Source organism: Cervus elaphus, chromosome 9 (genome assembly GCF_910594005.1).
Source record: "Cervus elaphus chromosome 9, mCerEla1.1, whole genome shotgun sequence".
Taxonomy (NCBI): Eukaryota; Metazoa; Chordata; class Mammalia; order Artiodactyla; family Cervidae; genus Cervus; species Cervus elaphus.
Window position 1 is genome coordinate 52,013,892 of NC_057823.1, and position 26,112 is coordinate 52,040,003.

Sequence of the window (26,112 nt, forward strand, 5' to 3'; positions counted from 1 at the left end):
CATACTTTTAACCTCCTACAGGGTTAATGGCCCACACTTTTTGGGAAGTTCCGCTGTCACTACAAAATGGCTAAGGAGTTCCACATACATACAGTGACTTTTTACCCAGTTTGCCTTTCCATTGAAAATGGTCAAAGAAAAAAAAAAAAAAAATGGTCAAATAGGTCACAAAAATGGAACCTTGAGTAGTTGTCTCAAAGTTGAGACAAAACTTGAGTAGTTGTCTCTTTGGTTAAAGCATAAGAATGTTGTGATTTTCCAACCCTCCAACAAAAGCCATAGACTAACACAGTCCTACCTTTCCTGGGAGTAATTTTTCAGACCTTGGTGTACACGGTCTCTTTGTTTTCTGGGATATCTTCTGCATCTGGAAGCTGGTTTTTTGACCTTGAAGGAAATCCTTTGAAGACTGGGCAGATAGGAATGTATTTCAGAAAGGAAATTCTTTTTACCATGCTCATCCCAATGGGAAAGTCATAGCTTTTCAGGCTGGAAGACATCTCACTATCAGCATGGGCCCCAGCTTTCCACTGTATCAGACCTCGTTCTTCTGGGCTTCCTGCAAGTGGACAAAGGGGTCACCAGAGCCAGCAATCCTCTGCTTACCTCCCTTCCCCATAACCTAGTCATGAGGGAAGAATTCCAGAGTTATCATGATTCTCAGTTCTCTGGTCCAGCAAAGTTGAATGTATGATCTCAGCTCCTAACTTGGCTAGAGCTCTAGAGATCCCTAAAATATACTGGTTATACATAATCAACATTTCTTGCATATCTACAGTGTGCCATAATGCTCCATGCTTAAGTGCTTTAAGTTCATTGTCTAATTTCTTTGAAACATTGGTGGGAGTTGTATATGCACTATTATACAAAATTTTATGATGAAGAAGGTTAAGTTAACTAATTGTCAGCCTTCACCTTGAGTATAGGGCTGGTGTTTGCTGGGCCAGTGGGGACCAAGTAGTGCCCAGACTGCTGTGGAGGTAGGAAGGTATATTTTGAAATACTGTAATCAGTCTTTTTTTTTTTTTTTGTAATCAGTCTTAATATTCGGTATTATGATTCCATATTTGGAAAATAAACTGTAATACAAACCTCAGAAAGTCAAGCTAAGTAAAATCTTTGTTGGTGCTAGGGATACACAAGAGGTTTTTCACAAATTGGGGGAAGTAGGTATGAGGGATTTGTGAATTCTCTGAGGTTTTCACAAGAGAGATGAGGTTGGAGACAAGTAGAAGTAAGGGGAGATTTCCATACACTGGCAGGCCAGGTTGAAAAACCCCATGAGTAGAGAAACCAGATGTATCCCAAAATCTGAAGAAGGGCTGGGATACTCGGGAGAGACCACCTGGAGGAGGAGCTGGAGCTGTGGCACCAGACAGGCATCTCAACCGCACTCCTCACCACTGCCAGACACGACCACCAGTGCATGCTCCCCACCTGCCTTCCACACCCCTCCCTGTGTTGTCTTCAACTCTTGTCCACATTCCAGCCTCCTTGGCCCATCCAGAATCATCCAGGAAGTGCTCTGGATGACTCGAGCCCAGGCTCATTCACCTTACTGCTCTAAATTGCTTTCAACCCAGTTTTCACCAAGGTCTGAAAAATTACATCTGCATGACAGATCACTGGCATATCTGGAGTGGGTTTTGCCAACATACTAATGCTACATTCCCACCTGTCCTAAGAAAACAAAGGCACTCCTCAATCCAGTGGCAACCAAGAAATGGAAAGGAAACAATTCATGGGGCCCAGGAAGGACTCTCCTAGCCACATCCTCTTCAAGACCAAGAGGAAACTTGGCCTCTATGAGGCCAGTGGTCTCCCCCTCCAGCCCATCTGTTCCTGCCTCTCCCTGTAGAGCCTGCGTTGCATCTGACCTGGCCACGGCTCCGGAGACATCTGGTGGACTGTCCATTAGTCCACCATGGTTCTCTGTTCTCATCCCAAGGCTGACCCATACCTGGCACTGTGTTGTCCAGTATGAAAGCGAGGCACCCACCCACGAACATCTCTGTGGTCAGCAGCACAGTCAGAATCTGGTCCACTTCAGGAACGCCTGTGGAACAGGCCAAAGGCCAGTGAATGTGATGGCCTCATCCGGACATTCAGGATTATACCCTCTGCCTTTCCCACCCTTGGATTCAAATCCTAGTTTGCTGGTTGCTGCTTGTCCTGCAACAAATCATTTAACCCCTCTCACCTGTGACATGAAGATAGTATCCTCTCATGGAGTTGTGAAAACTAAAAGAGCACATGTAAAGCTAAGACACAGAAAATGTCTTAGTAAAGGACAGTTATTAATTAGCCACTTGGCTGCTGACTAACATCCAGAGTTGGGGAGGATTTGTTTCTCTGGCTATGTGGAGCCTTTGAGGGAAGAAGCTGTGCTCAGAGTCAAGCCCACCATACCTCCCCCACCCTGGGATGGGTAGACTCTCGGGAATACCTGTATTAATGACGTGCGGGTTGGAGTCCAGGTAATTAGGCAGCGTGAGACCGAAGAACATGGAAAACCCAAGCACGAAGAGATTGCGGGAGGAGTTCATGTCCACAAACTGCAGGTTAGACAGCCCCACAGCGGTGATCATGCCTGAGGGCGAAAGAGAAGCGCTAGAGGCTCCTAACCCTCTGAGTGGGCTCCACTCAATGCGACCACGCTGCGTCCTCAAAAGCACACGCAACACTCACCGAAAAGGGTGCAGAACATCCCCCCTAGAATGGGGTCAGGGAGCGAGGCGAAGAGAGCTGTGAACTTGCCAATGGTGCCTAGAACTAGCATGATGCCCGCACCATACTGCACCACGCGCCGGCTGCCCACCTGCCAGTGAGCCAGGGGTTGGGGCTAGACCCAGAGGACGAGGCTGGGGGGAGAGTTAGTTGCGCAGGAGGGGAGGGGTGTGGTAGGTGGGCGGGGCCTGTTACAAGAGCAGGGCACAGACGGGTCAGGGCAGGATCGGGAGGGGCCTCTCAAAGGCAGAGTGGGGCTAGGCCAAGGTAGGACGGACTTGGGGCAGGGCCTGCGGTATGTGGAATGGAGGCGGGGCTTTGGGCCGCTCTGGCTAAGCCGGGCACCTTGGTAATCCCCAGGACGCCAATGTTGGGACTGGATGAGGTGGACCCGTTGCCCGTGCCCAACAGCCCCGCGATAATGCAGCAGATGCCTTCGGTGAAGATACCCCTGTAAGGAAAGAGCAAGTGGGGGCATTGATCCGTGCTCTATCCTGGCTTGCGTCCTCCCATTGCCCTGGCTAGACCTCTCACGTCTCTAGGACTGTGTGAGCTACAACAGTCCATAGTAGTCCCCTACTCCAGGCCAGAGGGGGTCTGGAAGCCAGGATCCCAGGTCTGAATGCTAGTTCCACTGTCCTGGTGCTTAATCCTTGGGTGATTCTGGGCATCAATTTCCTCCTCTGTAAGATGAGGACAATAGGAGTACCTGTCTTACAGAGCCATTAATGGATTGCAAGAGAACACACATGGAAGGTTGTCAGTGACTAGTTTCTCTGAGCTTTGTTATCTCCTCAGCTATTCGAAACAGTAAGTGATGGGAGCATCCTCACTTCGTAAGTAAGGAGGACCAATCCTGGTGAGTTAGTGACTTGCCCAACTCCTTGTCCCCCTCCTCTGGGGTTCAACTCTGTCCCAATGTTTGCTTCCAAGTGACCCCTGAGGGGATTAGACATTAAGGAGGGCAGGTGGGCATACCTGTTGATAGCGTGTACTGGAGGGGGTGGTGCACCAGCCAGGCGGGCACAAGCATAGTAATCCCCAATGGACTCAATGATGCCTGCTAACGTGGCACTAAACATTCCCAGGACAGCTGCTGCAGTCACAGTGGGAAGTCCCCACTGACCTGAAGCAACAGGGAGAAGGAGGATGGATGAAGTGAGTGTTCCTAGGTGGGTTAGGCAGTGGAACAGGCAGTACTTGGGTAGAGCAGCGGGAGGGGTAAAAGGATCTCAGGCTGGGATGGGAGTTGTACAGTTGCAGGAGCTTATTTGGGATCACCTAGTCATAAAGCTGGAGTGAGGCTGTGTTGGAATACACCGGCACTCTGCCTGGAACACTTTAAATGTGCAGTTGATACTTATGTCATCAGATGGACTGGGGTCACCAGGGGCCACATTGATGGTCTCAGTTGGAGGCAGAGGGGCCCAGATGGGTTGCTCACAGGGATAAGGGATGCGGATCCAGGGAGCAATAGCCATGATGTCCCCTCGGGCATCTGTTCGTGCCTGGAAGCCATAGGCTGTGGGGTCTGAGGGCAGCACATCCGTCAGGGTCAGTACATAGCAGAGCAGCCACACGGTCATGATGGCTAGCACGATCTGAAGTGAGGGTGGGGTGAGGGGTGCACAGAGGGCCCAGGAGAGCTCAGTCCAGGCTAACCAGCTAACCTTAGCCCCATTCCCAGCCTGTGTCCCAGCCCTAGCTCAGACCCCAGCCCCCATTCCTGGTTGGGGCCTCATCTTTGCCTCTAGCTCCCCTACTGCCCTGGCCCTTCCCCCCAACCTTGGCCCTGGACATAGGTCCAGCCCCTGCCTTAGTCCCAGTCCAAGCTGCCCATCAGGTACTCACGGGAAACATCTTGAAGATCTGGACACGGAAGAGAGTGAGGCCCTTTCCCCAGCGGTAGACAGGCAGCAGGAAGGTGAGGTTTCGCAGGTACTGGGAGAAAAGGATGATCAGGAGAATGGAGCTGGGGGCAGAAACACAAAGAGAAGATGGCTGGTAGGCTGTGCTGGGAGCAAGAGCCAAGGCTAAGGGGGCAGGACACGAGGGAAGTGAGGGACTGGGGCTGGGCAAGGATCAGGCCTGGTTCCCACTCACCAAGCTGAGATACCCCAGTGGGAGCCAGCTCGGTCACCAGCAGCTTGGAAGACAGAGAGACCAATGAGGGAGACAGTGGGGGTGACTGTAAGAGGCCCGATGTAGCTGAGCAGGGCCCCAGGCAGCCCCATCAGCCCAATCGCCACCTCCACCATACTGGACACCATGATTGCACCCTGGACCTGGAAAAGCAAGATCAGCTGTAAGTCACTATGTAGAGGCCATGACATCTATGTTAAAAAAAAAAAAGTTCCAAAGGGCTTCCCTGGTGGCTCAGTAGTAAAGACTCTGCCTCCCAATGCAGGAGACACAGGTTCAATCCCTGGCCCAAGAAGATCCCACATGCCTCGGATCGACTAAGCCCGTGACCACAACTACTGAGCCTGTGCTCCAGAGCCCGGGTACCACAACTGCTGAGCCCACGCGATGCAGCTACTGAAGCCTGCCTGCCCTAGAGCCTGTTCTCTGCAGCGAGAGAAGCCACCCCACCGAGAAGCCCATGCACTGCAACGAAGACTAGCTCCCTCTCGCCGCAACTAGAGAAAAGCCCATGCAGCATCCGAGACCCAACACAGCCAAAAATAAATTAATTAATTAAATAAAATTATAAAGAAAAAATTCCTGGACCACATTCTCACATCCCCCAATTCAGCAGTGACCTTCCCTTCCATCTAGCCCACACCCTCAAGTCCAGGTCTTTTCTACCCCACATGCAAACCCACCTCTCGTATCCGTGGGTGCCAAATATGTGAGGTATTCAGGGGCAGACTCCAGTTACCATAGATCTCCTCTGTGGGCAGAGATAGGAACACATACATGGACAGAGAGAAAGTAAAGATGCTGCCCTGAATGGACACGGGACAGCCCCGACCTCCAGGCTCCGGGGACTCCCCTTCCCAGTGCAGACCCCAGAAATGCACCCACCTTCTGGAGGGCATTTCCATCTCTCTAGGGCCAGGATGGCTTTTGCTGGAACCAGAAATGCAAAAGCACTGGCCTGGAACAGCGGCAGCCTGAAAACAGAGGCACAGAGCCACAGGGACAGGATGGGAGTGGGGGAGGCAGGAACGAGATAAGGGAGATGGGGAGCGGGGGGTCGGCAGAGAGCGGCGCTGGGAGAATCCCAGGGACAGAGACACAGAGGAACAGGGGCCGGGGCAGAACAGAGGGAAGTCACTGAGGCCTCAGGCCGGACTCTGGGACATTTTGGGCACCTAAGAAAGAAAACAAACGGAGCCCCTAGCCCATAACCTGCTCCCTTTCCTTCTCAGCACCAGTTCCTGCACTGTGATGGGCCATGGGCACAGGAGTGGATAGCTCGGCTCCTGCGTGCAAGCTCTGCTCACAACCTTCCTTCCCACAAACAACCATCCTTAGGCCACCCAGGCCTAGGACTATGCAGAAGGGGCAGAGAGCCCCCAGGAGGACAGGCCATTGAAGGGGCCCACAAAGGCCCTGGAAGCAGGAGAGCAAGTGGTCCCGATTACCCAGAGTAAGGCTTAACAGAGGAGAGCCCAGCTAGGCACATTCCTCTTCCTTGAGGAACCCCCAGGGGTTCAGGGTGGGACCCCCAACCGCCTGGCTCTAAGTCTGGCCTGGAAACCAAAGCAGCAGGTGGACACAAATAGCAGCTCTTTGTGTCCCACGAGAGTCCTCTGAGACTGCTCCTGCTGTGTGGGTCACTGCGTGTGTCTACAGGAACGGGGTCAGAGGTGCAGGTAGCACATGGGGCAGCTCACCGAATGCCCAGTGTGGTCTGGATGAGGGTGGTGATGCCCACACAGGTGAAGATGGTGCCAATGAGCTGGCTGACCATGTACTGGTCACGGCCCACACACAGCGCCTCAGCCAGCAGGAAGGGCACAGCAATGGTGCCACTGAAGCACGTCAGGTAGTGCTAGGGGTGGGGGAGAGTGGGGGCGAGAGCGTGTGAGACAGGACGCAGGGAGCCCACCAGGAAGCAGGGGGGATCTCAGAGCCCTCAGGCCTGCCTCAGTGGGCCTGAGCCCAGGCCACCCCTACCAGGGAGCCCCCTTGGGACTGATACTCGCATAAGGGATTCCCACAGAGCGACTGCTCACCTCTCTGGGAGTCGTTAATCTGCCCCAAGTTACTCCCACAGCTTCTGTGGAGTGGGCCCTCCTCCCTGTCACTCCCGCTCCCCCGGCGGGTGATGCGCCACCCCTTTCGGGCCCTATCAAGTCTCTTCCCCATCGACTTGGCTTGGTGACAAGTCACTGCTTCTGACCTTAGGTTTCTCTTCCTGTTACCCAGGACGAGACCTCGTTGGCCAGGGAGGGGGCTGGGATCCTGGGGCAGGTGCAGGGTGGTCGGGGCGGGGGGTGTGCAGGGGGCAGACCCTGGGAAGACGCCCACCTGGAAGCCCAGCAGGACGCACAGGTACCAGGGTGGCACATCTTCGATCTTGTACAACATGTCAAACTTGGGTTCTGTGGACAGGGACACTGGGGGGTGCCTCGTGGAGGTCCCTGCTGAGCCCAGGGACTCATGCTGGGGGCAGCATAGAGAAGAACTCAGCAGGGAGTGGTGACACCCAGAAAAGTCCATTCTGCTTCAGAATCAATCAGGTGCCCCGAGTGGCCTGACAGCTCCACAGATGGGGGCCCTTGCCCTCCCTCAAGCTTCACCCACCCAGCTCTCCCTTGGCCTGGCTACACCTGGCTCCCACCTCACATTGCCTTGTGCAGGAACAAGTCCACTATGCTAGCTCCTGGAGCCCCCAGAACCTGGGCCTTCTAGCCAAGGGAATGGGCCCGTGAGTCAGAAGCCTAGAGGTACCCCAGGAAGAGGCCAAGAGGGCTGAAGACCGTGACAGACCCTCTTGGACCCACTCTGGTCCCACCAGTGCCCCGGTCCTTGGAGTGTCCGCTAGTGGGGTGGTAGGCTGGGCCCCTGCTGGTTCCAAGCTGGAGTCAGCCAGTCCCAAAGCAGAAATCTCCTTCACCCCCACTGCCACCCCCACCCCCTCCCCCAGTTGCCACATTCCACCTGGGACAGTTACTCTTGATCCAGTTCATCAGAACTTTTCTCTCTGCCCTCCCAGGGAGCAGGCTTGCACAGGGCCCCACCCCCACCCCCACCCTCCCCACACCCCCACCCCCACTCATCCCCCAGCACCTGTGTCTGGCCCTCAGCGTCCTCCCGGGCCCTCATCTTTGGGGCACAGGTGTGAGCTGTTCCTGAGGAGAAGGAGGGATGGCTTTACGAAGGCCAAGGAGGACTTTACTCCACATATCAGACATTGTTTGAAGTAAATCTGTAACCAGATCTCTAGCGCTGATTGCGAAAGGAGGGCCCAGCCTGAGGTAACGTATTAACTCTGGCTGTAGTGGAAAAGGCTGCCCAAGCCTCTGCCACATGTACCTCCAGAGCACTCCCTTGCTTGCCCACAACCTGAGCCTGGGCACGGGCCATGAGTTTTCCAAAAGAGGGCCAGGGTGAGGAGTGGACAACCTTGGAAGGGTACCAGGCTCTGGGTGAGGTGAGGAGAAAGGGAGTGAACCTGGGCACGTATGATGTCACACTCTGAATCAGGCTTTTCCCTACTTATTAATAAAAAGTTAATCATTATCATCATCATAACCCATCTTGTTATTGAGGAACAACTGTGTGCCAAGCAACATCCTTGTATTGTCAAGTCTAACCCCAGGCTCTGGGTGCTATTAACCTGTTTTACAGCTGATGAAACAGATTTAGGAGATGTGATCTGACCAAGGCCACATGGGTCGCAAGGTTTTAGAAAACCATTCTAAAAATTAGGTTTGCCTGAATGCCTAAACCCACCGTGTTTATTTCTACATTAAATGTCATAAAGGGCTGCCCTCCCCACCACTACTGCTCAGGGTCCCTGAGGCAAAATCAGATGGGCCCAAGGAGCTGCTGGAGCTAGTCCGGTCTTGCCTGTCCTCTGTGTCAGGAACAAGGATTCCTTTCCTTCCCTCCCAGCCAGGACCAGCTGTGTGCTCTGTGGGACCCAGTGCAAAATGAAAACCTGGGACCCCCTGTTCCAAAAGTGTTATAAAAGCAACAGCAGAGCATTAAACCAAGTTGGGGGGCTTTTCTAAGCATAAGGCCCTGTGTGACGGCCACACAGCCCCTGAAGCAGCCCTGGGCTGGACCATCTTCCCCTCCTAGGGGTTGGGGAAAGCCTAGGGGTTGAGACTCTTGGCTGGTGGGGTCTGAGTCCCAGGTCCCAGGTTCAGCTCCCTTCTGTGCCTTCCCAGCCCCCTTAGGGTCCACCTACTTCTGAGTCGCTGTGCCCACGGCCAGGCCCTGCCCCGAGGGCTCCCAGGCAGCACCGCTGTCCAGCTGGGTAGCAGCTTCATGTCACAGTCCTGAATCCAAAGGCCTGTCCAGCCTCCAGCCCGTTGCTCTGCTTGCCTGTCCTCTCCTCTCCCTTCTTGGCTACTGCTCCCAGGTTCCCAAAGTTGTCTGACCAGTTCAAAGCCTGTACTCCTCAGCACTTTCCTCCCCACCCTCTTTTCCTCGGTACTCCCTAGGGGGCTGGAGAGACAGCCCCACCCTTTCCACACACTGTCCTTTGGTCATTCAAGTCAACCCAAACCACATACCACACACGCGGAGACAAGGCCGGCAAGTTGCACGTGATCTCAGATACACAGTTGCACAAACACACCCAGAGTCTGATGCAAAGTCTGTCACTCCACAAACACAGGACCACGCAGGTCCATATGACGGCTCCCAGCTCTACACCTGCTACTTCTGACGCCTCAGCCAATGCCTTGGACCCTGGCTCTCCTTGGGTTTCAGGGTTCTCTCCTGAGGGCCAGGGGAGGGGCCTCAGACAGGTGGAGAATAGGTGATGGAACACAGAGCGCTGGGCTGCAGGGCAGCTCAGGGAAGCCACAGTGGTCAGGGCCTGCCCGGGACACCCCCATTCCTCCAGCACTATCCTTCCCCCACCCCCTAAATGTGAATTCCCTCCCAGCCCTGCCACTTCGCCTAGGACTCTGCCTGAGTCTTTTTTGTTGTCTGAGCCAAGGTGTCAACAGAGTATTATAGTGTCTGTTCTGTCCACCTCCCAGAGATACAAAGGAAACTGCAAGCTTGAGCATCACTGACCCCAGATATCCAGACTCAGGTGCAACCCAGGTGGAGCTCTTTTCTCTGCTGCTAAATAAAGGGCCACAGGTGAGAAGAATTTCTGGGGAGAGCAGGATGTAGAGCCAAGATCCAAAATACAGCCTGTTCTGGGAACCCTGCCCAGCCCTGCCCTGTCCCAGGGCCCAGGCATGCCAGCTGGGTCAAAAGCAGAGTCCAGAAAGTGAGCAGCCGCTGGGCGTAGACCCAGGGAGACTAGTGTTCTGGGAGGGGCACAGAGAGTGCAGTGCCTGTGGTGGGTGTGTCCGCAGGTGACGTGCTGATGGAGTTTTCCTTGGCTTTCGTTTTCTCTAGTGAGGGATCTGGAGTTCCAAACGTGCTGATAACTGATTTCATGTGCCTTTGACAGCTCACTCACATTTTCAACCATGACAGATCTCACTTACCTCTGGGAAACTGTGGGGCTTGTCCCTGGCCTTCTCAAGCAGAAACACCAATGTTTATCCTCCCAGCCCCCCAAGAATCTTTTGCAGAGAGAAGGAATCGAGGTCACTGGTTTTATTTGAGTCCAGAGGGAAAGGCCCTGGCCACATTCCAGGCCCCTGAAGCTGGAGGAGGGAGGGAGCGAGGCCTCCCTGCACCCGCCCTCCAGGCCGCCTGCAGAAAGGAGGGAGGCAGATCAAGAAGGAGGCCAGCTCTCTTCAGGGGCTGACCGGGAAGGAGGAGTTGGACTAGAGCTCTGTTCTTGCGTCTGGAGCCTTCTCCGAACAGGCCCCCCGGGGGCCTCCACACAGCAGAGCCTCTAGGGTCCCTCGACCTTGTTGGTGGGCTTCATAGATCTGGTCTTCTCCAAACTCCCCCAGGTAGTGAAAGCAGGTCTTGGAGAGCCTAGAGGAGCCCAGCAGGAGCCTTAGACTCTGCCCTGCCTACAATGGGCAGATCAAGGCTGCAAGGGCTCCATCCCACTCCAGCCCTCCAGTCATCACCTGGTGGGCCACAGTCCATCCATGATCACCACCATGACGCTCGGCTGTGCCCCTGTGCTAAGTCCCGGGCCCATGAGACGTTTCACCTGGTCCACTTCTCCAACTCCATAGCTGGAGGCAGAGGGAGGAGAGAGAGACAGCATCAGTGGAGCCTTTATCTACCCGAAGCGGGGCACATGGGACATCTACCAAGTTTAGTGCCCAGATTCTGGTCCTCTCTGCTGAAAAACTGAAGACCAGAAAGGGGAAGCCCCTGGCCCAAAGTCACACAATACCCTTATCCCCTGGTCACCCACTCTTCTGCTTGCTCCCAGTTCCAGAGTTCAGCGTCTGTCCCAACCAGCCCCTACCCTTGGGCCGGAGACCTTGTGGAGTGTGTATGGTATGAGTGGGAGGATGGGGACCCCCACTCATCAGCCTGCCCCTGGAGAAGTGAGGCAGGGGCCAGATTTTCCAACTCACCCCTGCCAGGTCTGCGAGCAGCTCTGGTCCAGGACGTCTGTGTATACTGACTCGCTCAGCTCATGACGGCCCCCAGAGTCCAGTGGGAGAAGCTTGGCCTCAGCTTTTGTCAGATGTTGCCACATCTGGAACAAGGAGGGGTTCAGAACCAGGGCTTCAGAACTACTCAGTGCGGAAGGAGGGGTGGGGGAGAGCAGCAGCTTGAGTCTCAGAGGAAGAACGAGGCAACGGAATCTTTTGAGCAGGAAGCACCTGTGAGGCTGACTTCGTGGCCCTCCCCCAGGTCCAGACAGCTGGGAACGCACCAGCTGAGGCAGGACAGCCTTGGGATGAGGTGGGTGGGTGGGCAAAGCTGAGCTGGCCTGGGCACTGGGGACCCTCCTGCAGGGCACACCTGCCCACCATCACCACATGCAATGTAAAACCACAAGAACAAGGAAAGAAAATAAAACCACTCAGTCATCAGTGACACATGTACTCATAGCACTTACACACTCTCACACACACACACATACAAGTGCTCAGACACACTTGACAGGTTTGTATGTGAACTCAAGACACCCGCACATGCTCATGGGCTCACGGACTAGACAAACATGCACACGTGCACAAACCCGCATGCTCCCCAGGCATGCTTTGGGAAGGAGTCCAGACTTCAGGATCGTCCTGGAAAGGGAGAAGACTGAGAGGACTAGCTAGGGACTCCCTCATGTCCCAGAGATGGTCTGTCTGCTCTTTGCTGGGCAGACAGGTAAACTGAGGCACAGAGGTTCTGGTGAGGTGAAAATGGCAATATCATGGAAGGCTGAGTCTAGCTTGATGCCTGGGGGTGGGCTTGGGGATCAAAGGCCAGTGGTGGAACCTGAGGCAGACAGAAGGGTCTGGCTTGAGAAGGGGCCTGCGTAGGGGCAGAACTGCTGGGGGAGAGGGGACTCACCTGGAAGGCCACCGCCCTGCAGGCATCACATCGCAGGTGAGTTGGCATGTGAGTTGAGAACTTCTCTTCATCGTCTAGCTCAGGGGCAGTGGCAGTGAGTGAGGCCTTGTCTCCAAGGCCCCCTGGGATGGCCCAGGCCCCAAGCAGCGGCAGCAGTAGCAGCAGTGACAGCCTCATGGCCGGTGGAGCTGACTCAGTAAGCAAGGGCTGTGGTTGGGGTGCAGGTGTGTGGGTGCATCTGTGTGTGTGTGTAGTGGGGGCTGCTTCAGAACACCTGGCCCAGACCAATGGGGAACTGACACTTCACCCCTCTCATTTTCTCCCTTCCCCCAGGGCCCTGGAGACTCCACGTGTGCACCTTCTCTCGTGGGACCCTGGCCCCAGCCAATGAGGCAAGGAGAGGGGCTGGGCCTGGGCAAAGACACATGGGAGCTGATACCTCTCATGACCTGGGACAGGCTACATGGCAGGCACTGTGCTAAGCTCCTTGGGGGAGGAGATGACTGGTTACTGTTGTCTTAAATCTACCCCCAAGAACACAAAGGTTTAGAGAAGAGTGACAAATTCAAGGCCACACAGCTAGAAGGGCTATGCTGAGACTGGAACCCAAGCCTAGTTGCTCCCCAAGGCCCACTGACCACTCAGCTGCCAGAAGAAATGAGGTCACAGGTGTGATTGCCAGCCTAGGGCTCCCTCCTTGAGAGGCAGGTTTGCTGAAGGAGGGATGCCACAGTGTATGAAAGACACATGTGATACTCTCCCCCAAGCCACACCCAGGCATGGACGGCATTGTAGGGGATGTTAAGGGGCCGCAGCAGGAAATCAGACACTTCACGCCAGTTGTTCCAGCCATTGGGGCCATTGGGTTTATTGCACATCACGATGAAGTGAGGGGCCCAGGAGTGGCCCAGGGCCCTCCTTGGCATCGGCATCTCTGGCCACAGAAAGATGTCCAGGTTATTCTGACTCATAGTTCTCTGTTTCCAATTCAAGGCGAGGGGGGCAGTGACTCCAAGAGATCCAGGTCCACCAGAGGCCTGGAATTTAAGAAAGGCATTGATCTCCATCCCTAACACTGCTTCTAATGGTAACTGTTCTGCAAACACATCACACCATGTATCAGTCCAGCACTGAGTGAAGTCCAGTCACTTCACTCAGTACTCTACACAGGCCCCCCACGAAGAGCACCTCCTACTCTGTGCGTCCCCCTCTGCTCTCCTGGAATCTTAAGGCAATTGGAACACCCTCTGTTAGGCCTGTCTCTTCCTATGCTGTGACCAGCCTGCAGAGCCAGCCCCTCTCTAGGCATGGTTGCCACATCTGTTACCAGGCAAGTGGAACCAGCTGAGAGCTCCACACAGGGGCATCCCTTCTTTCACCAGCCCTAACCCACCCTCCACCCCATCCAGAAAGGTCAAGAGTCTCCTCTGGGACCTCAGCTCAACCATCCTCTCTGCATTTAAGTCTTTCCCAATGACCCACTAATCTGTTCCTCCCCCTTCGGTGGGAACAGCCAGAACCCCCACTTATAACCTCAGAATGAGCCAGTTCAGTTCTGAGGGCTTAGACAAGCCAAGTCAGAGGCTGGAGTTGAGGGGAGAATGAGGGGCAGTACTCCCAGCTGCAGACTACAGTCACCTCCCACCTTCTCCCCAGTCCCCACTCCCCCCAAGTCCCAGGCTGACCCTCCACAGCCCCTCACATACTACTTCCTTGACCTACCTCCACCTCCTGTCCCCGCAGCTCCCTTTCTCAGATGATCCTCGCCTAGGGCCTGCTCCAGCCACTTTTCCCCACAGCCTCCCAGGCCAAGACTCAGATCCCCTTCCAAAGAATAATGGACTTGGTACCAGTGTCCTCCTTCATCCCATCATTGCTCACTAGCCTGCTCCACCTCAGCTGGGTCCACCTTCAGGGAGAGACAGACATCTCCCTACCTCTAGGAGCAGCCCCTTGCTTGCAGCTCCCATTTCCTGCTCTCCCTGAGAAACCCCATCATCCCCTCAGGTCGGTTCCTGGGGCCATGTCATGGGATTTTTCACACTGCCAACTAAAAACTGTCACTTGTCACCTGCCTCTACAAGGATGAAATCACTAGCCACTGCAATCGCTGACCTTCAACCCACCCTGAAAGTTCAGGGCAGAGATCAGGAATGAGGCCCTCTGTGCTCTGGCAGAAACTGGCAGAATAGGCCTTTAGATATTTATTTTCAGGAGAAGTTTTTATGAGCCCAATTTTTTGCATCTTCTCATATCTAGAAAAGCAATAAAATAGACATCTGCTCCTTGTGACTAGCAGCAATCTTCTTCCAAAATGAGTGCTTGATTGCACTATCCTCCTTCACCAAAATCACATATATACTGACCTACCCCCACATAGACAAGCTATGTGAGAGGTTGTCTCCCAGGCTTATAGTTTTCATTTTGCCCCAAGTAACACTTAACTCACAAATCTCATGTTGTGCATTTTCTTCAGCCCACAACACACACACACCCACACACCCCAACACACCACACTCTGGGACTTGGGGAAAGGGTATAGGATTTTCCTGGGGGAGGAAACAGGCAGCCACTTCCTGAGCTCCAGCTCCATTAGCCCCCCACCCCCACCCCAACGTGTCTCAGATAATCTGAGGGTAACTTCCGGTCTGGGGGGGGGGGGGGAAAAAAAAACGGCATGAGATGGGTAAAAGGAAGAGATGATTGAAGGAGAAGAGGGTAAAGGACTGGATGCCAGAACCTTTAAGACCATCAATAGGCCCCAACATCAAGCCGATCAGGCCCTTCGGGCCTCACACCGGGAACAAGGAGCCCTTGTTGGGCTGCGAGGGACCCAAGCTGGAGGGTGGAGCACAGAGAAGAAGAGGAGGTGCGGGGCTGGGTGTCCCGCTCACTGGCAGGTAGTACATCCCGTCCAGGGGCCCCGCCTCGGAAGCCCAGGGTAGCTGCGGGCCGCTGAAGGCCGGCGGGCCGGGGGATGGTGGCAGTGAGAGGCCAGGAAGAGGCCCATAGGCTGGCGGGTAGAGGCCGGGGCCCAGGGCCAGCGGGGTGTAGACGCGGCGGGGTGGCACCGAGGGCGAGGGTGGCAGCAGCACCTCCACGTACTGCCCGCTCTCGGGGTCGAAGAGCAGCCGCAGCCGAGGCTGCCTCGGCGCCTCCACAAAGTAGTAGCGGCCGCTCTCGGGGTCCACCAGGACCTTCCCCGGGTTTGCGGCTCCCGGCGGCCTACGCGCCCCCTGGGAGGAACCGTCCGTGGACCGGTCCAGCGGAGGTGCCGAGGCAGCGCGGGGCTGGGCCCGGGCCGTTCTACGAGCCGACGCCTGGGGCTCCCGCGGGAGGGGCGACTGGACCGCTACCGCGGGCTCAGGGGCCTTAGGGGGCGTCTCCAGTTTGGATTCTATTCCAGAGCTCGAGCTAGGGTGCGCCTGCGGGGAGCTGGGGCGGGGCGGTCCGGGAGGTTGGGTCTCTGCCGGCCCTATGGGCGACTGCTGGGGTGAGGTGCGAGCGCCGCCTAGAGGGCTGGTCCGACCCTTGTCGTCCGGGACCAAGCGCTGGGCTTCTGCATCCCGGTTCTTTCCTCCAGGACCATGCACCGCGACTCCCCGGGTTCTCTCAGGCCGGCGGCCTAAGGCCAGGGCACCAGGCAAGCGGATCTCAGTGCGCGCGAAGGGTTTCGCCGTGTTGTTCTCTGCCCTCCGCCGCAGGACCCCGTTGGACTGCGTAACGTCCCGGGGGACTGTGTCTGGGGTTGGCTCTGGGGCTTCGTAGGGGTGTGACACGACCGGCAGAAAGTCCTTGAGAAAAATGGAAGTGTAGTGAGACGGGGCGGGGGGCCCCAGCGCCTGAAGCTCTTGTGTCTTGGATGCGCTGCCTTCCTCCCCGCGGGGTTCTGCAGGAGGGGCGGGGAGCCCTGAGTCTGGGGTGCTTGCCGGAAAGCTCGGCGCGTACGTGGTCTTCACCATCTTGCGTACGTCGCGGGGCCGCGGAATGGCCACGCGCGGGCGCCCCGAGGCCGCTTCTCCAGAGCCCACCGCTTCAGGGCGCGCATCGGCATCCAGGGTGCGGCTGAGAGGCAGCTGGGTTGCAGCCACCTCTGGCGACAGCTGGTTGCCTCGGAAGGCAAGATCCGGCATCTCCCGCGTGGACGTACTTTGAACCTCTGTTAGCTTTGGAGTCCCTGGTGCAGACGGCGTGGGCGGCACCAGTTCCTCTTGGGCCGCGCCATTCATAGCTACCCGCGTAGCCACTACCGATGAGCTCTGCACTGTGGAGTTCCACGTCTCCTGGGGCGATGGGCTCCACGTTCCAACAGGACGATCTGGAGTCTCCCACGAGGGCAAGGTCGGCGGGGACGGGCTCCTACTTCCCTCAACTGCATCCCCAACTGCCGGATGCGACACCTCCCACGAGGAGGGAGCTTCGGGGGATGGGCTTCTTGCCCTGGCAACACCCCGATTCCACTGGGAAAGGGTCGGAGGGGAAGGGCTCTTTTTGCTGACAGTTTCCGTGACAGCAGCATCCTGATTGTCCCATGTGGAGGATGCCTCGGGGAGCGATGGGCTACTCACCTTCCGAATAGTTCGATTCCAGGGGCACAGGTTCTGGGGGGAGGTGCAGTGAGGACCCCGCACGGTCCCATTTGGGGCTTGCCACGGCGGGGATGGGCTCCTCCGTCTCACAGCCTTACTCGAAACTTCCCAGGGGGGCCTAGACTGGAAAGGCGGACCCTGTGCCCTCAGGACGGTTTGATCCGGAGTATCTCGCGGGAAACGAGCCTTCGGTTCTTTTTGGTGCACCTCCTCGGTCTTCTCCCCTGACTTCAGGAAGATGCTGGAACTAACTGGACCCAGCGGCTCGGTCCCGGGCGCGGGCTTGTCGCGCCGAATTGCGCGCTCCCGGAGGCTTGGCCACGGTCTTGGGGCCCTGGCTGGGGCTGAACTATAGTTCACCCGAGGCGGCAGAGACTTGGCTTCCTCCAGGGCCACCCGAGTACTGCGGGGCGTTTCCGGGGTCGCAGGCTCCGGCGGCACCGTGGGTCCAAAGGTGGCGTTGCTTGGGGCAGGGGGCGCCGGGCTCAGTTTTCTGGCTAGCGCCGTCTGCACGATGTCTGCGGCAGTCTGCAGGCGGCTCAGAGACTCATCCAGGGAGCCGGTGCGCAGGAGCAGTCGAGGGCGCGGCGCATTGGCCTCCCGCGGGGGACTCCGGGGCCGAGGGCGCAGCTCGATCTGACGTTTGGGCACCGTCCGGGGCCTGGCAGGCGCGGTACGCTCCTCCAGCGCCACCTCCACACACTCGAAATGCGATGGGGTGGCAGGACTCGCCGCGCGGGGCCGCAGCTCCAGGTAAGTGGCCCAGCGGGAGCCACCGTCGGGGCCCTGGGGCTGCGGTTCGGCAGAGATGGGAGACGCGGACCCAGCCGGAGAGAGGCTGCGGAAGGCCCGCGTCGTGAGCTGTTGCACTTCTCTATCCTCTGCGTCGGAGCGGCTGAATAGGGGCCCAGTGCCGAAGATGACTTCCATCTCCCCCGACGGCAGCATGCGCAGCTGGGGCTGGGGTAGTCGCGGGCCGGAGGCCGGGCCTCGCGGGAAACCCGAGCCGGGCAGTAGCTGCTGGAGGCTATTCTGGGCGCTGACGGACAGGCGAGGCTGCACGCCCGCCCCCAGCGCAGGGGCCACCCTGGGCCAATTCGCCCGGCCCTCTGCGTCCGGTCCAACGTCCGGGGGCTCTGGAGAACCCGGAGCAGTGTGGTAGGAGCCTGACGAACCGGACGAGTCCTGGCGCCGAGCGGGGGCCGCAGGCAGCCGCCCTGGGAACCCAGGCAGGGCTGGCTGGACGAGCGCGGTCAGCATGCTGGGGCCGGACGCGGCGCACTACCTCCCTCGCATTCGCCTCCGCTGGTGTCGCGGACGCCCGCATTGTCCCCGCCCCGCCCGCGGGTGCCATGGGGGTCACCGCGCCTTAAAGCGGCCGCGTCCGCTCCTAAGACAGCGGGCATAGGCAGCCAGAGGGCCCTGGGCCCTATCCTCCTAGATCCCTTCTCGGACGTGAACCGGAGAGCCTAGGGTGACATTCCAGGCTTTGGTTTGGAAGGTGAGCGGAGGGCAAACATCCAACTTGGACCCAGGAGCCAGGCCCAACTCCACTCGTCCACCCCAGGTGAGGGAACTGAGGCTGAGCAGGGACCTGCTTGACGTCAAGTATCCTGTGTGGGTCAGTGTGTGAGCCAGACCAGACAACCCGGGTCTGGCAATTTCATCTGTCAACTCCCCACGTCTTCCCATCACTGCAGGGCACCCCTCCTCTCTGGCCCTCACAGCGCCTGTCCCAGCCAGAGCTCATAAGGGAGCATGCATCATCTTCTGTGACCATCACCACAACCTGCCCGGTATCTTTGATAGAGGAGCATCACATGGAGGCTCCCCAAACTCCAAAAGTTGTACTGGGGCCTCAGAAAACATGTCCCTGGCTAGACCCACTGCTTTTGTGGAAACCTAGGCTGGAGGGGACAGTGCTAGCTTTTCAGGTTGTCAGAACAAGGCCCAGATGCTAATATGGCATCTTTTAGGAACATTTAGGGTAGCTGTGGTCCCTTCTCTAAAGGCCTGTGGTAAGAATAGCTCTGTGTTCCCCCAGGCACTCACAATGCCCTCATTCCAGGCCCCATCACTTCAGGACCTGTCCTGGGGACAACTGCTGATGAGGAAGCAGCTACCACCTGTTACTATCCTGGGACGATGACAATGGGCACCACTTGCCCTTAAACTTCTGGCTTCAAGGTCCTGCTATGACTCAGGCCCCAGCTGGCCCTACGCACTCAGCCTCACGCTGACCCAGGCAAGGCCAGACCTGACCACTGACTCCGCCTCCCCTAAGTGCGTTTCCTGCCTGGGTGTGTCCCCTTGGTCACCTAGGGCACATTAGTGACGGCTTCTGAGAGGGCCATGCCTGGCCATCACACTCAGCTCTGTATATGCAACTCGAGCAAGTCATAACCCCTCCACAGACTGTTATCCCACCTTAAAAACAGACATAGCAGGGGAAAAAAAAACCCAAAAACACATCACCACCATAGTAGTCTTTTCCTCTTCCTCCATTTGTGCATATAAGCTTCTGTTCGGGAGATGTGTAAGAAGATGCAAAGGTGAATCACAGGTAAACATTCTTGTTATGTGATGGAAACCGATTTCCCAAATTCACTGTGGTCCTGGAACTCACCATCTTTGAACTCTCCAGTTGGGGCTTCTCAGACACATAACACAGCACACATACACTTAGCCCTTCAAGTCTGGAGTTAAATTCACAAGGGTGCTGGGGTAACCAGGGCTGTTTATATAGGAAAGACTTTTAATACCAAGAGTAAGAAGGGATAGTGCCTACTAGACAACCAAGTAGTCCTTCTCTAGGCTACAACCCCGTACCCCCATAGTCCCCACTATCACCCAAGGGAGGAAGCCAGGGGAGTAGCAGGGTCTGGAGACTTGTCAAGGTGCATCCTCAGACTTCTGAGCACAGGAATGGCCTGGCAGGTGGTGGTCCAAAAGGCAGGCAGGGAGGAAGGAAGGGGTGTCTTGCCTTTTACCCTGCCTCTTCCCTGGTGTCCAGGCCACTGTGAGGCCTGAGGGGAGTACCCATAGGGACAGGAAGGGCAGGATGGGGACCTCCAAAGCAGAGAAGGCAGAGGTTGGGCATTACAGCCAGATAACAGGAAGGCGGCAACCATTTTATTTTTCCCTGGGACGCTGGCGGCTCCGGGCCTGACGCGTCCCCGAGGCTTTCTTATGCTTCTGGTCCAGCACTTGGGCCATGTAGTTCTCTTGCTGCTTCTGGATCCGGAAGTCAGACATGTGATTCCTGCAACGGAGCCGGCTGGGCGTGGGCTGGGAACAGCCCAGGGTAGGGAGCAGAGGTCTGGCTCCCCACTTCTATCAACAACCCCCAGCCTGGCCCAGACCCCTCACCTGAAGATCTCTTTCTGCTGGCTGATAACTTGCTGCAACTCCTTAATCTCATTCTCTTTGCCATTAAGTATATCTTCTTGCTTTATAATGTGAGACTCAATTTCTGTGGGGGAGAGAGGCAGGGAGGAGGAGGGGTTCCCATCCCATGGGCTCCTTCCTGAGATAAGGCATTCCCTTGTGGGTCTTTTCAGAACTTGGCTCCCCACCACCCAGGGGTTGTCCAAGAGTAGTTGCTAATGTCTTTGTAAGGATGAGTTTATTTTAGAGTCCTGATAGGGTGGGGGTGTGTGTCAGTGACTTCACAACTCTATTCTGGACCAGGTGGCTCCCCTGTGGGCATGCAACGGCCCTTGGAGAGAGATGGTCAGCCCTGCCCTCAACTCCTGCAGCTCTTTACAGATATCACCTCCTTGGTGAGACCCTTCCTAGTCTAAAACTACAGCCCTTCACTTCCCAATATTTCCTATCCTGTTTTCCTGCTTTATTTCCCTTTTACCACTTAAATCTCACAGACCTCATGTTTTGCTCATGTCTTCTCCTCTACTAGGATATAAGGCCCACAAAGAAAAGGATTTTTGTTTTATTCACGGCTTTAACCCTGAGGCCTAAAATAGTACCTGGCACATAGTATTAAATAGATGCACAATACATTTATTTGTGGAATGGATAAACAAGATGTCCCCTGGGAGTTTAAGTCTTAGAAACATCACCTAGTTCAGTCATTGCAAACCACCCACCCACTGAGGGCTAGAGCAGGATGCCCAGCCCTGTGTTAGGGCTTCAGGCGAGAAGACAGGACCCCAGAGAGATAGTGGTGGCAAAGCTTACCCCCAGATTAAGTGCTCATTAGATGCAAGGATGAGTTTTGTGTCTTGGCTTAAAATCCAATGAGGCTGTAGGGATCTGGGGTTGCTTCATTTACATAATGTCCCTCAGGGAGCCCTGAAAATTCTGATCCTCAAAGAAGAAAATCCTATAGCTTTCAAAGGCTAGACAAAGATTAACTAGAATGTAAGCTCTGAAAATGCAAAAATGCTGAAGCAGTTAAGGTTTCAGAAGAGAAAATCTGGTCAAAAATTACGGGATATGTTGAACAGAGACATGGGTGAAGGAAAAGAAGGAAAACCTGGGTTCACTGGGTCACAGGACCAGTGCTATCGAACCTCCTTCCCCAGGTCAGCCAGTGAATCCAATCTGATTGCTTATGAAGTTCTTATGGGAAAAAAGCATCAGAAATTTGTTCGAATCTTAAAATAAATGAGAGCTATTTAGAATAAATGGCACCCAATGAGAGAGTGGTTAGAAAAGACTTTCAGAAGAATAAGGAACTATGTAAGTGTAAAACCAACCTGGAACCACATAAAGGGAGGCATGGAGAATTAGAAGTCAGGCCAGGGGGTGGCTCAGGTCACCAGATCTGCTCAGGTGAGGGCTTGTGCCCTCCTGGAGGAATTCAGAACATTCAGCCGGGAGGAAGCCAGGCTCCTCCCCTATGACTCACACACACCTTCCACAAGCAGACGCAGAGCCCTGAGGCCATGGCTGATCTCTAGGAAATGTCCTAGAGGAAGGGCCTCACCACTAGGAGAGAAGCCTAGGTTCCTTTTAGGGAAGTGGGGGGAAGCCCAGGGAAAAGGGAAGGACTAAGGGAGCAGCATCTTTGGGTATGGAGGCATTGCCTGCCTGTTGGGCCACAGGAGGGGCCATAAGGCCATGATGTTGCCTTAGACAACCATGAGGCTTGTTAGTCCACCTGGCCAGATCAAGATGGCAGCCTGCTGGCATCTTTCCAGTGAGAGTACTCACCAGGGGAAAGAGAAGGCTGCACTGGTGGGTAGGGGGTGCCCAAGACTCCAGGTGGGGGCCCATCAGGAGAGACCCTGAACCTCTTTTGGGTGTGAACTCTGATCTACTTGAACACTGCAGTGAATGAAGGAAATGTTGCATATGGAATTCATATCTACTTCTTAAAGTAGGTAAGGGGAGTCTGGCATTCTGGGAAAATGAAAAGGGGTTCTAAGGTGTCAGAACACTGAATAGCTGACCAAAAGTGCCCCAAAACTCAGAGTACCAACTGAGCCAACAAGTGGCCACAGGCATCTGCATAGAGCAGAGGTGAAAACTAATGGCCCACAGACATATTTTCCTTGGCCCATACAATACTTTAAACATTTTTGAATTTTTAAATTTAGTGCGAACATGAAAAAGTCAGAAAAGCTTCCATTAGAATGTGCTTTCCATTTTTTTTTTTAAAGATCTGACTGTACTGGGCCCCTATTCCCACAGCAGAGGTGCTAGGCCCTTGGGAAGGAGTATGGCTCTCCACATCATCACAGTCCCCATTTCTCCCTGTTGGGTCCCCAACACTCAGACTAAGGGTCAGCTTCCATACAGGACTGTTCTTTCCCTGAAAACAGAGTTATGAGTAAAATACACTCTTTCTATTAGTCACCAAAAGTGGGAAAACAAAAAGGTGGACTAAGAAGGTCGTATGTTTCAAGAAAAATGGGAGCGAGCCCGTTCCTTTATGGCCATGAAGAATATTGTACACCAACCACTTCCCTCATTTCCGTGGCCTGCCTGGTCCCTGAAGGCCTTTGCGAAGGTGTGGCCCGCTTGGGCTGGCCTGTATCCTCAGCCGGGGACAGAAGTTGGGGTGAAACCCTGCCCTGGACACAGGCACTGGGCTGTTAGGGAAGAGCCCATGTAAGCAAGCGTGGGAGGGAGTGCGGGCCTCCCGCCTACCATTGCACTTGGTGATGAGCTGGTCCTTCTTGCTGGACTCCTGCAGGGCTCTGCTCTTGACACTGGAGAGCCTGAGTGGAGAAGATAAGGAAAGGTGGGAAGGCTGATGGGCAGATGGGACCCCCAACTCTTCCCCCACTACCAAGTTCCACTCACGCCTTCTCAAAGGCCAGCTTCTCTTTCTCCAGCTGTTTAGACAGCACCTCTACCTCTCCGAGGGCAAACTGCAACTTCTCCTCTTCCTTGGCCAGGAGAACCTTGGTCTTGGCATGGGCTGTTTTCTCTTCCTGCAGGGGCAGCAGCAGTGACCTTATCACCACAAGCCACGCTGAGTCTCCTAGGCCCCCTTAATCAGTCCCCTTTCTCAGATGGGCACGTAAAAGACATGGTACAGAAAGATTCTGTCCTCGCTATGGGGGCTGGAGGCGCTCAGAGACCAGTGCTCAAGGACTGCCCAACCATTGGGATCCTGGGAAATGGGGGAAGATGAGAAGCTGACAGAGGCCATTACTTACCACCAGCTTTTTCTCCACTGCCTGGAACTCTTCTTTACTGACAAAATTTTCATCCTGGAGAATCATCTGCAACAGAGCCTGGCTCAGGGAGGGCCTGGAGTTGTGGTGGGAGGGGTTTCTCTAGGCACGAGGGCCTGGTATAGATAATGGATGCCTAGGGCATGTACGATGACACTGGGGCCCAAGGAAGGGAGAGTTCATTCCACAAGATTCAGTGATGCTCAACTCTAGGTCCTGCATACAAGGAACAAGTCTCATGGAGAAGACACCGTGGCCACCATGATGTGTGCTATGAGGCCTTTGCCTCAGCCTGAGGAAGGGTCAGAACTGCTTCAAGGGAAGGGATGTCAGCTTGATATCTGACTGCTAAATATGGGTGGGCCAGAAAAAAAAGGATGGAAAAGAGAAGTGTTCCACATAATGAGAACACATATGTAAGGCCAGCTGTCAACAGAAAGCCTGGGTACCTTTAGGTAATTCAGTGTTCAGAGCTGCATTCAAACATTGGAGTGAGAAATAGATGTGAAGTCAGTTTTATCTATGTTCTCATCTTTTTATCAAGATAAAAAACAAACAGAAAAATCATATATCCCACTTGGCCATGATTTTACCATACATGTTCAGGAAATTTGTGGCTCCAGTCCCAGCTTCGCATTTGATTGACAAGGCAAAAGCAAAGGGCATAAAGGGGCTGAAAGCCCTTAAGTCAACATGAGAAGAGCTTACAGCACTCAGCATGGGGAGGGGATTCCACAATAGGGATGATGTTATAGTTACTCTGTACACAGTGAAGTCATCTCCAATTAGAAATGGGGAAACTGAAGCTCAGTGAATAGGCTGCCATATCTACCAGGCCCTGGACAACCAGGCCAAGAGAGTAGAAAACAACCTGGTTTTCTCTAAAATTTCCGGGTAAATGTTCCTGAGACACAGTCCCTTTTTGGCTCTAACCCCTCAACCAGCCACAACATTTCGGGGCCCCGCCTCCTCCGGATGACGCCATTGGCAATGTGGCCTCGGCACGCCCCTGGCATTGGGGCCTGGCCCCGCCCCCACCACGTAGGCGTCCAGTCAGTCCTCCCCCAGCTCTCTGGCTGCGTACCACGTTCCTCAGCTGGTGGATCAGTTCCTCCTGAGACTCAATCACGTCCCGCAGTTGATCAAAGGCGAGACACACCGACCCTGACCCGCCCTGCGACCACCCGACGGGCGTCGCCATCTTTCGCCCCCGCCAGCTCGTTGGAAATGGCTGCCGCGGGCTGCCTCACCGCTGACGGCCACCAATGAGAATGCGACGCCACAAAGCACCCTGGCAACCAGGGGCGGGGACTTCCTTTGTTTGCAGGGATGGGGCCCGCCTCTTAAAAGAGTCGCTCTCTTACAGGAGCCGGCTGGGGCAGAGAACCTGCCGCACCGTTAGTAATTTAGGTTTATAGGGAATTTGCACGTTTGTTATATGGTGTCTTTCTTACGCAGTCCTGAGGAGCGGGCAGGGCCCGGTTTAAACTTACCCTAAGGGCTGAGGAGCAGGCAACACTCACACCGGCCCACAGCCTTCCCCCAGGACCCATTAAACTACATACAAGACTTTGAAGCAAGAATCATGGACAACCCCTGCATGTGTCTTTATCCCACTCTAAACTCTGAATTTCCCGCATAGTATGAGACTAATATGATCCCTCTTCGAAGCTCTTAGGAACACAGTACTTAGGGGGCCTGAGCTTCCCAATGAAGGGAAGCTCAAAAATAGAAACGGAAAGTGACTTCATCTAAGATAAGAGTCCTCATATTCTGGGACCAGGCTTTGGGCAACCTGAAGAGTCTGAAGATATTAGAACTGAAGTTAGCCATGAAGGAAACTTGTAAAATGGAGGCAAGGAAGAATAAGGTGATTACACATCCCCACCAATCCCCGTTGAGGGCTTGTTTTGAAACCCAAATAAGATTATGCTTGGGGTAAACCGGAACTAATATTTATCAAGTATTCACTATTTCATGATACTGTTATGCTTTATTAGTATTATTTCATGTTACCTTCATAATAACCTTGTGAACTTGATCCTAATATCCCCATTTTACAGATGAGAAAATGTAGTTTCTATGAGAATGAATAACCCAGTAAATCAAGGTCACCCAAGATATTGAGCTTTGAAACAGGGTTTTGACAGGGGCAGTTTGATTTCAGAGTCCATGTTCTTAACCATGATGCTATGCAGTATTTTGTGAACATAATGGATTCTGAAGTTATGGAATTTGAAATTCCCAAGTGGGAAATAACTATATTAAGAAGGAATTTGGGAAAATATGTTGTCAATGACCACAAAGGAAAGTTGAAATATCAGGTAAGTCACTTAGGGTGCTCTCCTCAGCTGCCTGGGTATCTCTTTTTGGCTGGATGTTGTGACCTGACAAGACATGGTCATTCCTGTGGATCTCCCAGTGGTAGTCCTTGTTTTATCCTTTTTGTCCTTTTTTATTGTGTCTGTTCTGATGTCCTTGAGAGTAAGGCCACCTCTGTGGATCAATCTCTAAGGTCAGAGATGGACCTTTCTGTGATGGAAGTGTTCTGCACTGTCCAGTGCCAGCAGCCACTAGCC

The 26,112-nt window shown here is 54.7% G+C and overlaps 4 protein-coding genes across 8 annotated transcripts; all 4 read right to left on the reverse strand.

The window, feature by feature from the left end:
- Positions 1-298: 298 nt before the first annotated feature.
- SLC23A1 (solute carrier family 23 member 1) lies at positions 299-9,288 on the reverse strand. 2 transcript variants are annotated; one of them, XM_043912915.1, is made up of 15 exons: positions 9,095-9,288; positions 7,969-8,030; positions 7,207-7,341; positions 6,570-6,727; positions 5,755-5,942; positions 5,553-5,620; positions 4,831-5,012; positions 4,579-4,699; positions 4,172-4,328; positions 3,706-3,853; positions 3,073-3,178; positions 2,689-2,818; positions 2,447-2,590; positions 1,961-2,056; positions 299-559 (listed from the first exon to the last, which is right to left on the reverse strand). In XM_043912915.1, the coding sequence occupies exons 1-15, from the start codon at positions 9,174-9,176 to the stop codon at positions 318-320; spliced, it is 2,019 nt and encodes a 672-aa protein (XP_043768850.1). In that variant the 5' UTR covers positions 9,177-9,288; the 3' UTR covers positions 299-317. The 2 variants fall into 2 exon arrangements, with proteins under 2 accessions (XP_043768850.1, XP_043768851.1); XM_043912916.1 differs by having other exon boundaries at positions 5,755-5,843; positions 9,095-9,287.
- A 1,167-nt stretch (positions 9,289-10,455) lies between these two features.
- On the reverse strand, positions 10,456-13,001 carry MZB1 (marginal zone B and B1 cell specific protein). Its single transcript, XM_043912923.1, has 4 exons — positions 12,298-13,001; positions 11,361-11,485; positions 10,899-11,009; positions 10,456-10,800 (listed from the first exon to the last, which is right to left on the reverse strand). The coding sequence occupies exons 1-4, from the start codon at positions 12,472-12,474 to the stop codon at positions 10,644-10,646; spliced, it is 570 nt and encodes a 189-aa protein (XP_043768858.1). The 5' UTR covers positions 12,475-13,001; the 3' UTR covers positions 10,456-10,643.
- Positions 13,002-13,133: 132 nt separating this feature from the next.
- On the reverse strand, positions 13,134-19,374 carry PROB1 (proline rich basic protein 1). Its single transcript, XM_043912918.1, has one exon. It carries the CDS (start codon positions 18,144-18,146, stop codon positions 15,090-15,092), a length of 3,057 nt encoding a protein of 1,018 aa, XP_043768853.1. The 5' UTR covers positions 18,147-19,374; the 3' UTR covers positions 13,134-15,089.
- A 231-nt stretch (positions 19,375-19,605) lies between these two features.
- Positions 19,606-24,775, reverse strand: SPATA24 (spermatogenesis associated 24). Of its 4 annotated transcripts, none has more exons than XM_043912922.1 (6): positions 24,618-24,775; positions 23,516-23,581; positions 23,157-23,287; positions 23,001-23,071; positions 20,256-20,358; positions 19,606-20,148 (listed from the first exon to the last, which is right to left on the reverse strand). In XM_043912922.1, exons 1-6 carry the CDS (start codon positions 24,732-24,734, stop codon positions 20,019-20,021), a joined length of 618 nt encoding a protein of 205 aa, XP_043768857.1. In that variant the 5' UTR covers positions 24,735-24,775; the 3' UTR covers positions 19,606-20,018. The 4 variants fall into 4 exon arrangements, with proteins under 4 accessions (XP_043768857.1, XP_043768856.1, XP_043768855.1 ...); XM_043912921.1 differs by having other exon boundaries at positions 19,606-20,163; XM_043912920.1 differs by lacking the exon at positions 20,256-20,358.
- Between the last annotated feature and the right edge of the window lie 1,337 nt (positions 24,776-26,112).

Coding starts and splice junctions, on each gene's coding strand:
- SLC23A1 (XM_043912915.1), bottom strand. CDS start 9,176: ATGAAGCTGCTACCCAGCTGGACAGCGGTGCTGCCTGGGAGCCCTCGG. Junction 5,621..5,754: donor ATGGAAATGCCCTCCAGAAG/GTGGGTGCATTT, acceptor CTCTGCCCACAG/AGGAGATCTATGGTAACTGG. Junction 3,179..3,705: donor CCAGTACACGCTATCAACAG/GTATGCCCACCT, acceptor CTTTCCTTACAG/GGGTATCTTCACCGAAGGCA.
- MZB1 (XM_043912923.1), bottom strand. CDS start 12,474: ATGAGGCTGTCACTGCTGCTACTGCTGCCGCTGCTTGGGGCCTGGGCC. Junction 11,010..11,360: donor TGCTCGCAGACCTGGCAGGG/GTGAGTTGGAAA, acceptor CTCTGCCTCCAG/CTATGGAGTTGGAGAAGTGG. Junction 10,801..10,898: donor GATGGACTGTGGCCCACCAG/GTGATGACTGGA, acceptor GGGCTCCTCTAG/GCTCTCCAAGACCTGCTTTC.
- PROB1 (XM_043912918.1), bottom strand. CDS start 18,146: ATGCTGACCGCGCTCGTCCAGCCAGCCCTGCCTGGGTTCCCAGGGCGG.
- SPATA24 (XM_043912919.1), bottom strand. CDS start 24,734: ATGGCGACGCCCGTCGGGTGGTCGCAGGGCGGGTCAGGGTCGGTGTGT. Junction 23,288..23,515: donor CAGTGGAGAAAAAGCTGGTG/GTAAGTAATGGC, acceptor CTGCCCCTGCAG/GAAGAGAAAACAGCCCATGC. Junction 23,072..23,156: donor AAGCTGGCCTTTGAGAAGGC/GTGAGTGGAACT, acceptor TTCTCCACTCAG/GCTCTCCAGTGTCAAGAGCA.